General features: G+C 41.0%; 1 protein-coding gene across 1 annotated transcript in view; it reads right to left on the minus strand.

Moving 5' to 3' along the window:
- Positions 1 to 13065, minus strand: part of LOC139209584 (cadherin-4-like) — a 217290-nt gene that overhangs the window by 67524 nt on the left and 136701 nt on the right. Inside the window, exon 4 of the mRNA XM_070839355.1 lies at positions 4940 to 5166. Coding sequence (XP_070695456.1) covers positions 4940 to 5166 — 227 coding nt within the window. The remainder of the gene's footprint in view (positions 1 to 4939; positions 5167 to 13065) is intronic.

The following is a 13065-nucleotide window of genomic DNA, read 5'->3' on the forward strand; positions in this document are numbered from 1 at the left end:
AATTTTAGCAATCTATCAGTAGTCTAAAACTGAGCCAGAGTAATTGTGGTTTAATCTTAACCATATGCTCTTAAAATGCTTCTTTTATTGTAGGCCAATGGAGTGTGTATCCTATGCATTTCATTACATGTCTGGTTAGTAGTTTTACATTAAGAAATTGGCCCAGAATTGATTTATAGTTACATGCAAGTTATTGCAAGCGTGCACCCGAGCAGTACTATGTTACACAAAGAGAATGGGTGGAGACAGAGTGTGTGTGGGGGGGACAAAACAACTGGAAACCACACACCACAGATGATAGTGAAAACTGTTCAGTTCCATTACAGTTAAGAAAACAGTGCAGGCAGAGTGGAGAATATATGTCTATGCTCCATGTCTGTGTGCATGTGTGTATGTCTGTGCTTGTGAGGGTGTGTGTGTGTGTGGTGGGGTTGATCGGGTGTTTATGTCAGAGTACAAGAAAAATCTGGGCTTGTGAATTCGGGAGCATAAGAGAAAGAGGTTTAATCAACATACATTTACATATAAAAAGGGTAGTGTTTTTAATACCTCTTCCAAGTTTTTCATATTATATTACTTCTGTGCAATATGTAGCCTTACAGTTCCTCCCCAGCAGTTGACATTTGAGAATAAAAATAAAATACAACATAGGAGCCGGCTACAGTGTTGGAAGATGGGAATGGCTTCTGGCACACACTGAAAGTTGAGGGTCCTGTACAATGCAGTCTATAAAAAGTGTTTTCTCTTTGTCTCCGTCTGTTTGTTCTTGCTTGGTCAAGATCCCTCAGAGGGTTGGCTTGTATCTGCCAGCGGAAACAATGCTTTCAAGGCGGACTTCATTAGATGGACGCCCAGGAGAAAAGCTTTTAAGGTAGCTTTAAAGGAAATGTGTCAAGCAATCTGGCATATGGTGTGTATGTGTTTGTGTGGGTGGGTAGGGGTGTGGGGTGTGGAGGCGCATGGGCTAAGGTGTCATGTTCAGTTTCATCAACCAAGCAATACATTTCAGACATCATGTACTGTGCAATCCAGGGCACTTTTAGTGACGGTGCAGATGGAGAGGTGGTTTCACCGGTAAAAGCACGCGGTATGAGAGATCGTCTTTTGGCATTAAGTTGAAAGAAAGACTGCTTTGTCTGAACATGAGAGGTGGGGAAAAATCTTGAATCTAATGTCTATGAAATATGGACTCTCAAATGGCTGCAATTTGAAATGTTACACTTTTTTTTTAGCAGAAACAAGCAACAACAATGACATCTTATCACCTTTTATTGTGACATGGCAAACATGCCAGTCAACAGTATCTATTCACATGTTGAGAAGTACTCCATGCAGAGTTGTACTTGTGTGAACCTAATTAAATCCAGTATTCATTCTCTTTTTAACTCTGTTTTGGTCTCCTCCTCCATTCCTGAGCGAAACATCTGGCCCTTTAGTTGCTAAATCCTCCACTATGCTCAAAGAGCTAGTTGCTAACTTTGTCTGTATTCTATTGGCTGAATGTATTCTGTGCTGGGAAGTATTGTGCAGTGGGTTTATCTGAGATTTTTTGCTAAAAACAGTTCCCTGTGCCTGGAGACAATGCTGATGAACCAAAACAGTAAAGTTGTGGGCTGTATAACCAAAAAAATGAATTATAAAATTCCTAAATGCTGTGTAGAGCTAAGCTAAGGTGATAATTCTCTGTGAGTTTGTCACTATGTATATACACATACATTTTATCCACTTTGAAAATGAAAATATTGATTATAGCAGCTGTGTTAAATGTGCGAACTGTAAGAACCTTGTACAGAAAGTATACGAAAAGTTGGTCTTTTGTAGTGAGATTGTTATGTCAAGCACTACTTCCAGGGTCAAGAATGAACTTTAAGGCTCAACTTTTAACCACATGGTTGAGAAGCCTTTAAAGTGCTGAGGAAAATGACTGAATTAAATGAAAATTATTGTATTAACATACAATAAAATGGAGTAAAATAACACAGTTGATTCAATAAATTCTATGTTATGAGTAATCTATGAACCTATGACAAATATGTGGCAATAACAGTAAATGCTCCAATTATTAGTTACATTGGGGAAGCGGCAGGTCCTCTTTAGGCCAGTAGAGGAGCTATAACCCCTGAAACAAGGACTTAATCATACTCACGGGTAGCTTGTTCTCATGCTCACCTCCCAAAAAGCAACAATACTCTATCCTATGCTACCAGTCTGTATAAGGGAGAGCCATTGAGGTACACATGTTGCTATATGCTATGTTCACTGTAGTGTGTGACAAGTTCACTGGAACATGCAGAAGATCCTTTGCATTCACTCCATATTCAGGAGAGCCACCTCTGCCAAGTGCAACATGCCTGTGTGCGCAAACAGGGTTTGTCAGCAGAGCGGCATGAGACAGATGTGAGCTGGGTCTGGACAAATGTATTCTTTTTCTTCAGAGAGGGGAAGGCTTAGTGGGATTGACTGCAGGGGATGGTTGCCCCACATCCCACCAGTGCAGTGAGGGGAGGCAGAGGTAAAGCGAGACATGTTTGGGATGGTATGGGAGGGGGGTGGGTGGGTGAGGAGAGGGGTTGTCAGAAACAGATGTGACCCCCCTCTCCTCCCCTTGCCTAAATAAGTCATGCTCCAGATCCTTTTATCTACACATGCTAACAGGTACTAGTGAGTTCCCTGAGGAGAGATGTAGAGAGAAAAAGATGGAGAAAAAAAACAGAGAAAGAGACACAGAGATAGAGAAAGAGCTGTGCCCATCACTGCTGCAAAAGGCTTAAGTGGGCTTTTCTCTAGCCATGGTGTAATTCTGATCAAACCCTGCAGCTCTGATTCACTCTTTTTTATTCACACTCACACAGGAAGAGAGAAAGTACAGAAAGGTGATGAAATTGATTAAAAAACAGGTTAAGCGGAGATGTCTGTGCAGTTATTCAAAGCATTATGAAAGATGAAGGATAAGGAGCAAAAGCAAACTGGAGTCAGATATGAGAATTTTTAACAAACCTTCACAGATTCCAGAGATTTAAAGGGTGTGTTATTTCCCTCAATCCAGCACAGAGGGTGGTGTACACTCTTTGACATGCAGCCCTGCACTCACCACAGATAAAACCTATAGGCTCCAAACATGAGATACTTTATGCCCTAAACAATGACAGCAATGAAAATTGATAATTGATAATTGATCATTCACACTTGATCCGACTTAATCTCTCACAAAAAAAAAGCTAACAAATAAACATTCTCGCACACATACCAGACACACACGCTTACACCCACTAACACTATGTGAACAGGAGTCACTGAGTGTGAAATGGATGCGGCCCCCCAGCCCTTGGTGCCATCAGCCTTAGCCAGCTGGCGGTGGTCCCAGCTCTTCCCCTCCACGCCACTGCCTCCCCAAAACCCTGCGCGCTTTGATATCAGCCAGCCCCTGGCTACCCAGACATCTGGAAGTTATTATTCAACAGAGCACGCCACAAAGCGCCATTTCCATAATGAAACATCACATTTTGTTTCAGCGCCCTGCTTTCTACTCATGCTCCCGCTTGCATACATGTTTGTTTGCTTCGGCGTGCAGCGTATTTCTGACCTCTGACCTTGTCTAACCATCTAATTCTTTTTCTTTCTGTCCTCAGGATCTTTTTATTAGTTGAAAATGAAGTAGAATAGTCAATCAATTGACTTTTAACACTTGTTGTTTCATGCTGAAGCTCGTACCATCATTGGAAGCAGCCTGAGCTATGAAAGTGTGAGAATGAAGGCCAACCTATTCAGAGCCAGAGCAATATACTCATCCTTACACCCACTCCCACTAATAGATCCTTTGTTGGCCAATGTCTCAGTCTGCCTCTCTATTTGTTTTTATGATTCTGTGACTGACTTAGTGCCATCTCTTCCGTTTTCTGGCCATGCACAACTCAAAGACCCAGCTCAAAGTTATCTATTTCATTTTTAAGTACCCGTTCTCAAAATCGAAATACAATACGTTTAAAAAAAAAATCAACACAAACAAAAAAACAACTTAAAGTTAAACTACTTGGAAAAGTCAGCTAACTTCAATCATTTTTACTGACCTCACTGGCAACAGATAAATTTTGTATTGATTTTATTTTCATCTTTTGCTTACACAAACATCTACAGTTCAGTATCTGGTTGATGAGTGTAAGAGTGTTTGTCTGGCTCAACACTGCAACAAAACAATGACCAATTTGCTGCATTCTGGGCGATAATTCTCTGTGGGCACTAAATGTGACCCCTGTCAACTTACAGTCATATGATCTATTGTTACTATAAATACATTGATTATAGCTGCTTCATGAGTTATTTTTCTTAAATATTGTCAATTCCTTAAAGACACTTTTAAGCTATTACAGCATGTTTTATGTCCCGTAAGTGACAGCTGGTTCCTATAAAGAACCAAGTTTACTGGCCCACCTCCTGTATGAGATGTCTACAACTGCACTGAATTTGTGAACACGGGTCCCTAATCATGTGTGTTGTCGTTACCTAATCTGATTAACACTGATGCTGATTGTTATTAAATCTGGCCTTGTGGTTCTTTAGTCATGGGCCAGTTGAGCTCAGGCTGCTCAGTCCTCACCTGACCTCTGACAGCTTTTAAATAGAGGAGGAAGAGTCCAGGTCCCCTGGAGTATCCAAGGCACAGGATGTTTTCCAATAACAGCTTATGGCTGAGGGGAATCGTACTCTCCCCCTGTGGAAGTGTGATTCTATCACTTTTAACCATGTGCTACTGCTACTTCTTTCTGCTCCAGTCTCTCTCTCTCTAAAACCCCAAGGAGTTTTGACCTGATTCTTGGCAGTTGCCATCACCAGACCACTGGAGAAAATTTGATAGGAAGAAGAAACTCTAGGATGATAACTGGAATTTGAAGCATGATATTTGTGTTTGTCTGTGCTCATGTGCAGGAAGTGAATAACTCACCTCATTTTCGTTTTGTTGAGGTGAAGGCGGATCAATTAGTGCCAGTTGGACCACAGTCTCCCAGACATGTGTGTGCGGACCACTTGCTGTCAGTTTAAACTGGACCGGTTCGTCCAAGCTGGCTCCCTCTCCCTGGGCAAAGATGGACCCATCTGTTCGCACGCTGAAGATAGGGTCGCTGCTCTGGAAAACCACCGCTTCATTCCCCATGCAGTCATCAAACCTCACTGTGGACAACAGAATTGAGAAATATTTAATATACTATTCAGTAAAACAGTTGATTCAGTGTAAACTAAGTAGTGAAATTGGCATAATACACAGCATATATGAATACAAGTGAAATTGCTGTTCTCACTCACACACATACAAACACACCGTACACTTTCAGTACACCTGACCATTAGTCTCCAATATTTATAGGTTAAAACATCTCAAGACAATAAGACTCTTGAGAGTATTTCTCTCCAGCTGATGTGATTCTCTTATTGGAGAACCGGTGAAACATTGGTCTTAATAGTTTGCGACTGAATTTGTTTGTAGGTGGACCAAGCAGAGCATCTTGTAATTAACTTGTTATAATTACGAAGAAGACATATATAGAATAAAACCCCTATTAGCTCATTGCTAAGTTGCAACTTTTTAAAGAAACACAAAGTACAAAAGAAAGTGAAAGAGAATAAATGATATATTTAGGAAGTAATTCATTAAAACAAATTTTCAGCCTTTGCATACACAGTACATTCATACACATAAATCTTTAAACTACAAAGTTCTGTCAGGAAATATTGATTCCACTTGTGTTGTGGAATTTAATAGCGCTATGCTTTTTTGTGACAAATACTGTGCTTTTAGCTTTTAATCTGAAGGCCAAATCGCTCAATTTCTGGTCTTTCTCCAGTTATCTCTGGCAGCTCGATTCAGCTCTCAGCCATGGGGTCATCTGCCTTCACCATGATTACCGCACAGGTCGTCCCATCCTCTTCCTTCTAGTATTTACACTGAGATGAGATAAACTGGAGACTTACATGAAAACCACAAACACTCTATGCAGTATTTAAGACATCATATCACCATCTTGCTGTCAGTTACATTTTTGAAATGGATTTGAAAGGCTTCTTCCTTACAAAGATAACCTGATTGGGTGCATGTTTCAACCATTTTCTTCAAAGCACAAACTTTACATTGCCGTCTTCGACCAACCATTAGTTTACATTTCAGCAGAGACTAAGATTGGTGTCGAGTTACATTTATGTAAAAGGTTCGTTGTTACTGCTTTGCACTGTCACTGATTTGAATGCCATGTCTGTGTATTTTCACTCAGAAGTCCACATTCTCTCATATGTTCTCACACCTAATGACCCTCATTGTTTGTGTATGAGTTTTGACCTTAATTATTAGTGCTCACCATACAACAACCTTTTGGCATTTATACAGTCACACTAATTCAGTTATTGCTAGTCACAACTCTGCAAGGAATGGTATTGTTGCACTTAGAAGGCATAGCTAATTTGTAAGTACCTGTACACTGTACATAGTCAAGTCAAGCAAAGTCAATTTCATTAACTTATACGGCCCAAAATCACGAATCACAAATTTATCTCAAAAGGTGATACAATTTGTACAGCTCCCACCATATACAGTATCATAGAAAACAGGGCTCAGTTTGCACAGAGAAACAGAAAATCCATCCATCCATCGTCTATACCGCTTATCCGTCAGGGCAAACAGAAAATGAATGACTAAAATTGCTATTTGCATTAGCAGGAACTGAATGAACATCAAACCTGACTCATCGGAGCATCCTTGCAGTACACACAAACTATTGAATGGAAACAGTGACTAATATTCAGCAAATGAGCAGCTCGTGCAGCTTCACCATCTAAAGAGAACATTATGTCAAACAAGTAGGAAATAAAGCACCAAAAACAACATTGTATGCTGAGAGATGTACTCAGAAGGAAGATGGTCAAGTAGGCATTAATGTAGACATTAAATATCTTTCTGCCACATTAGGATGATACTGTATAAAACCAGCTTAGTATTGAGCTTCCTGCATTGTGAGGGCACTTCTGTGTTTCATCTCTTATGAAACTCAAACACAGTTCATGAGAAGATGGGAAGATGAGTCACAGACAAGTGTAGCCTATACTGGCCTCCCATCCTCATCTCCTTCCTCCCTCAGGGCGCCTGCAGCCTTCCCTCTCAGGGATTACAATGCCTAGATGGCATATCGTAGGAAACCCTGTGCTGAAGGATATAACTCGCTGCTGTGTTTTGTCTGTCTCTCTTCCCACGTCTCAGCAACAGCTGAGACAAGGCTTCCATTACAGAAAGTAAACTGTGAGTAAATCCTGCTTTTTGTTCTGTCTGGCCCTAAGTATGCCTGTGATCATGTCAGTACCCTTCTCTCTAAGGCCAGATGTCTAGATAGCCACTCAGTGCTCAGTCAGAGGGGACAGCTCTTCAACAACACACCACTGAGTGTAGCAGGTGCTGCACAAATGTCCTGGTCTAAACAGAGGGAGGCAGGACATAAGAGATGGATTATATGTACCCAAGTGACAGTAAGGCCTCTGTTATTCATCAAAATGTTTCTCTCTTTGTGTAGTTAACGATTTCCAAAACCCTACAAAAAGCTTGCTTGTTATTCGTGTTTGTCTCATTCTCTTCCGTTTTTGTCTAATCCTATCTCATTTCTTTTACCATTATTTTTGAGGATTCTCAAAGATTAGATTTGGAATACGGTGGTGGTGGGGGGGCACAATAACAAACACACTAGTTGGCAAACATGTGTCAGTGCAAATAGAGTTTTGGAAGGCTGCCTGATTATATTAACAATACGAAAGTCAAAAATCAAACCCAAAACATGCTTTATTGTATTTCTAAGTCCGCATATCTGTGAAACAGTCAAACACTGGAAAAAAACCACAAGCAGCAGGTGGTCTGTTGCCCCCTTTCTCACTGTCCTCCAATTATTGTCTTGTCTCTCTCTAAGCCAGGCACGCAGCCAGCAGTGCAGCAGTATTGCGGCCATGGCTGGTAGAGGGCTGTAGGCTGAAGCTTCACACTGAGGGGAGGGGAAATCAAGGGAGGTATGTTCAACCATATTAAAGAAAGCATGTTCGCCTGGGTCTTAACTACTGTATAAGAAGGGTTCATAACTTTAATTTTGTATTTTTCAAGAAGAATCTGTAAAAGTATGTGTATTAATTTTGAATATTAAAAACACCTGGTGAAAGAGGGAAAGAGAAAACAAATAAATACTGCAGAGACCTGGGTAAAAAAATAAATAAAACAAAACACTATTTGCAGCACAAATTCTGTATTTGAAGTACGAGGGAGATAGTGGTGCAGTGCTTAGGACTTCATGGCAAGAAAGTCCTGGGTGAGATGTGTGTGTAAATGTTTGCGTATCTATATGTGTCAGCCCAGTGATGGACTTTTTCTTATTCTGATTCTGTAATGCTCAGAGGTGGAGGTCACATGATCTCTCTTGTGGTGATTGAATGCGCTGCTCACTCTATGTTTATTGGTTTAAAAAAGAATAATAAAAAACGATGATACAATGAAACCCAAGACTTAATCCAATGGAGCATCTTGATATAAAATCAACAGTTTCTGTTAAAAAAAATCTCATTGAAAATGTCTAAATGCCAAAATTCATGACCGAATAAATAAAGCAGGTAAGGAGTAGAGCATATACTGTAGGTGTATAATCAGTCCCTGTCTGTGTGTGTGTGTGTGTGTGTGTGTGTGTGTGTGTGTGTGTGCATGTAGGCATTTATTTCTTATGATTGCCTGCACATCTCAACAATGACAAGCTGAGCTAAGTGCACCAATACCCACATACAAATGGAGTGACAGGCTGTGCATAGTGTACCCAGAGGGTCTTGTTCTTTCACCAATTAAAGAAAAAGACAGCGCCAATTTTACCCCTCCATCAACACACACACACACACACACACACAAACCTCCAATAGCTCCTTTTTCACTCAGTTGGATCGATACTGCTATAAGAGAGATTATAAAATCGGCCAACAACAGAGCAATGAAGCCCAATGGCACAGTGCTGCACATTAACAAGTCGTCTAAAGCAGTGGGCCCAGGTTGTGCATTGATCTGGCAAATAACACAGACACCCCAGTGTGCCAAGTGGCCAGCACAGCATTTCTCCACTATCTAGTCAATGTGAGCAGTGACACCCCTACAATGTTACAAATACTACCATGCTATGTGTATTCCTACACAAGGTGGGTTTTATATTGGATGGTTTCTTCATCACTTTTGCTTGAAAGGCGAAATGGCACTTTGTGTGTTGCTTGGATGATATCAGAGTCCAAGCACCATCTCCACATTTCCCCCACTTTTCTAATTAAAGTTCCCTTCTCCCTCTAACGAGACAAGGACAAGGAGGAACGAAACACTGAAAAGAGTTGTGACCTTCTTGTAGTGTTCTCTGGACAGCCTGACAGGAAGTAGGTGACAAGTGTTGAAAGGCAAGTGAGAAAGAGATACAGTCAGGGGAGAGAGAGAAAGCTGAGGAGTGACAGGAAGAAGGTGAGAGGAATGGGGGGAGAAGGAAAGGGCAGAGAGGGAGTGAGGGATTGATGAGAGGATGGAGAGTATGTGGAGGTGGCAATCAGAGAGACAGTAAAATGGATGAAAGAACATTAAAGAGGAGACAGGAAAGCAGCCTAAAAGCGCATAAGCAGATTGCAGTTGCTAAAGTGGAGATCTCCAGAGGCAGCAACGTTTACAGCTGCAGCCATTAAAATTGTTCAAAGTTCGGTGCATTGACTGCTTCAGATGTCAACCCGCCCAACAAAACAATGAAGAAACCACTGTTACCATTACTTGTCTCTGCTACAATCAGGCCCATTGAGGACATAAGACGAGGAAGTAGAAAGAGGAAGATGAAAATGATGAGGAGGAGGAGAGAGGAATGGGGAGGTGAGGTGGAGGCTGTGGAGGGCAGTGGATGGAGGCCTGGCATTGGGATCCTGGCTCAGTGAACTGGCTCTCTCTCACACAGCCACATTGGAATGGATGGGCTGCTCAGATGGCTGTTTAAACAGGTTAATTGGGCTGGCCTCCCGAGAGATCGGGACAGATGGATAGATGGATAGAATGAGAGCGGAGAGAAAGAAGGAGCAAAAGAGCGACAAAGGGAGAGCGACTGAGCTCAGAGAGATGGAAACAGAGGGCGGGATGAAGAGAGTATGGCCGCTCATCAGAGGCACCGTGGGGAGTGTGCAGTCTAATCAGAGCAGAGCGGAGCTCTACAGTGGGCTGGGCCCTCAGTGACTGACTAAACAGAGCCACGTCCACTGTCCACTACTGATAGACTATGAAGGGAGAACAAACTTGTGATGGAAGGGTGTTTAAAGCAATGTTAGAAGCCCGCCAGGGAGCCTGGTCATTGAAGAAAGTCATGGCTCATTGCTCTATCCTTTTCAGAAGCCCACAAACAGATAATGGCAGTGACCAGCCGCCATTACAAAACACAGAACCATTTCAAACTTTGTTTGTTATTGCAGAGACAATGAGAAATATGTTTTGTTTTTTTTCAAATATCCATTTTTAAAGAATAGAATATGAGGTTGTACATGTGGTAAATTAAAAGTATTTCACAAAACTAAGAGCTTATCAGTCAAATATGCATATGAATGCTTTCACCGTTTCTGTGTATGTTTTTAGTGCATTTTATGTCCACATGCTCTTGGAAAAACCAGAAAACAAACTGCTGCCATTTGACAACTACAAAGGCACAACAAATTCAAAAAACACTAAGTCTAATGAGATGAGAGTTTTTAACGCTTTTAAGTTCCCGCAGACAAAACTCTGATGGCTAATGTTAATCACAGCTTCATATAGTTTGTTGTTTCACTGTTCTATTTCAGTGGTGAGAGAGACTGAAAGAGGCTTTGTTTGGTTGGGAGGAAACAGAGAACTTGTAAGGGAAAAAATATCATTTGTAGGCATAAGCTGTATGTTCACTGTGAATGGGACTGACAAAAAAATGTGGTATCTCATTAGCTTTTGAAATAATGCTTTCATTCTGGGCACTTAAATATCTTCTTGTTTTGAATTTTGGTCTTGGAACAATTTCACTGTTTCCCAGTTCCTCTTTTCCTCTAAACTTTCCAGCCTTGCTTATGCAGCAACACTGTACTACTGCAGTGGACATGTACCATGAAGTGAATGCAGACTTGTATGTGTCCTGGATATGGATGGCCTGTGGTGTCTTATGTAAAATTAAGCAGCTTTACTCTGTGTTTTGTTTGGTTGAACACCGATACACATTACTTCACTGCTCTGCTTTCTCTGGGTGAAAACCAAAATGTCAGCAAGAGATCTTAGGATGTAGATAGAGCTTGTCAACTTGTTACCTCAAACTGCCTCTTGGTATTACTAGAGAATCTGATATCACTGTTGTTCTACATTAAATTTTAACCAAATGAATGAGAGAAGGCCAAGATACAAGGAGGGATTCAAGGCAAACCCAAACAGTTAAACACCAATTAAAAAGATACTGTGCAAGGAGGGTATAGTGCTGTTTAATTACAGTATATAGTTCAAGCTAAAATGTCTTTGAGTCTAAGAGTACAGTCAATTTTCTTTAATTTAGAGTGTTTTTTAATGGTGTTGAAAATGTTTAATTTGTATAGAATTAGTGATACCACCTGCCAGCCAGCTTTACAGCTAAATTTCAACTATTATTCTGATTTAAAGGTCTACGCTTAAAAAGTGAGGATAAAGTGAATTATTCAGGCTACCTGATCATCTAGAGTGGCTGTGCTTAGAGCACTGTTGGATGGCTAATCAAGGGGTTGCGGCTGTGAACGTGGCTGGTTAGTCATGAAGGGGGGGTCTAATCTAAGAGCTGCTGGAGACTTGGCATGCACACTGTTGACTAGTTACAGGTACGGTTACAGTTACAATTATTTAATTGTGTTGCAGTCGTCCAAACTTTCTGCTCTGTAAAACTGACCAGTCAACATCACAACTGAGTTTAGTGTAGCAGTTCAGCTGAAGCAGATGTGCTAAAACTTTCACTCAGATTCACTAAATAAAGTAGTGTAAATGCTGATAGAAGGGGGAATCAAATTCTTAATTGTGCAAAGGTTTACGTTGATAGCTGTCCTATATTGCAGTATGTAAGCACAATATGCCAGTGTGCATGCATGTACACATGCACATTCATACGCATATTCACAGAGACGTACCACAAAGACCACCAAGACATTGTTTTTGACTAATCAGCATCTCTCTAATGACTGATTAGTATTCCTCTAAACAAGCAATGCAGTGCCTGATTGGCCTCATCAATTCTCTGCCATCTCTCCCACCAAGGGGAACTAAACTGTTGTTTGAACTGGTATCAGGACTCCAAACAATCACAGTGTGTTAAAAGCAACATATATAATCAACAAACAATGCTTAAAATGCCTATAACCATGAGGAAAAGAATAACTTTATGAAAAATGACTCAGACTAACATGAAAAATGCCAGTCTCACAAAAATGAACATGGCCTTCTCAGTAGGTACAGGATTTCAAGCTTTGTACACATGTCCCTATAATCAAAACCAAAGACTCACATTTGCTTCATGCTGTATTGTTTTTATTAAAAATTTTCACTTCTTCTCGTCTGCATTGTGTTTGTGGTGAGATACGAAAAAACGAAAGACAGACAGGAAGAGAACAAGACAGCAAGAAAGAGAGGGAGTGAGAAAAGGAGAGAAAACCATGTCTTTTGGCAATTAGGGCTGGCTTTAGTCGTGATTAGGAGAGAAGGCAGTGAGAGAGAGAAAGGGATCAGGCAGAATAAAGCCTCTCCCAGGAAGAGAAAAGCCCCTTTGTAGAAAAAAGATGAGGAAACAACAGCAGAATGAAAGAACGCATAAACTTCCTCAACTTTCTTTGCAGTAGTGGGTCTGTGCTGTGCTGGACCGATAGTTTATGTAGTTGTTTTTAAGCTCACCCACCCACACACACACACACACACACACAGACAGACACAGACACAAGTAGACACAGTTAACACAGTCAAAAGGTATTTACACAGCAAACCACAGCTCATATCCCTAGCTCGTCTCATCCCCTCTCAGCAGTCACTTGGCCTTT

Source organism: Pempheris klunzingeri, chromosome 11 (genome assembly GCF_042242105.1).
Source record: "Pempheris klunzingeri isolate RE-2024b chromosome 11, fPemKlu1.hap1, whole genome shotgun sequence".
Taxonomy (NCBI): Eukaryota; Metazoa; Chordata; class Actinopteri; order Acropomatiformes; family Pempheridae; genus Pempheris; species Pempheris klunzingeri.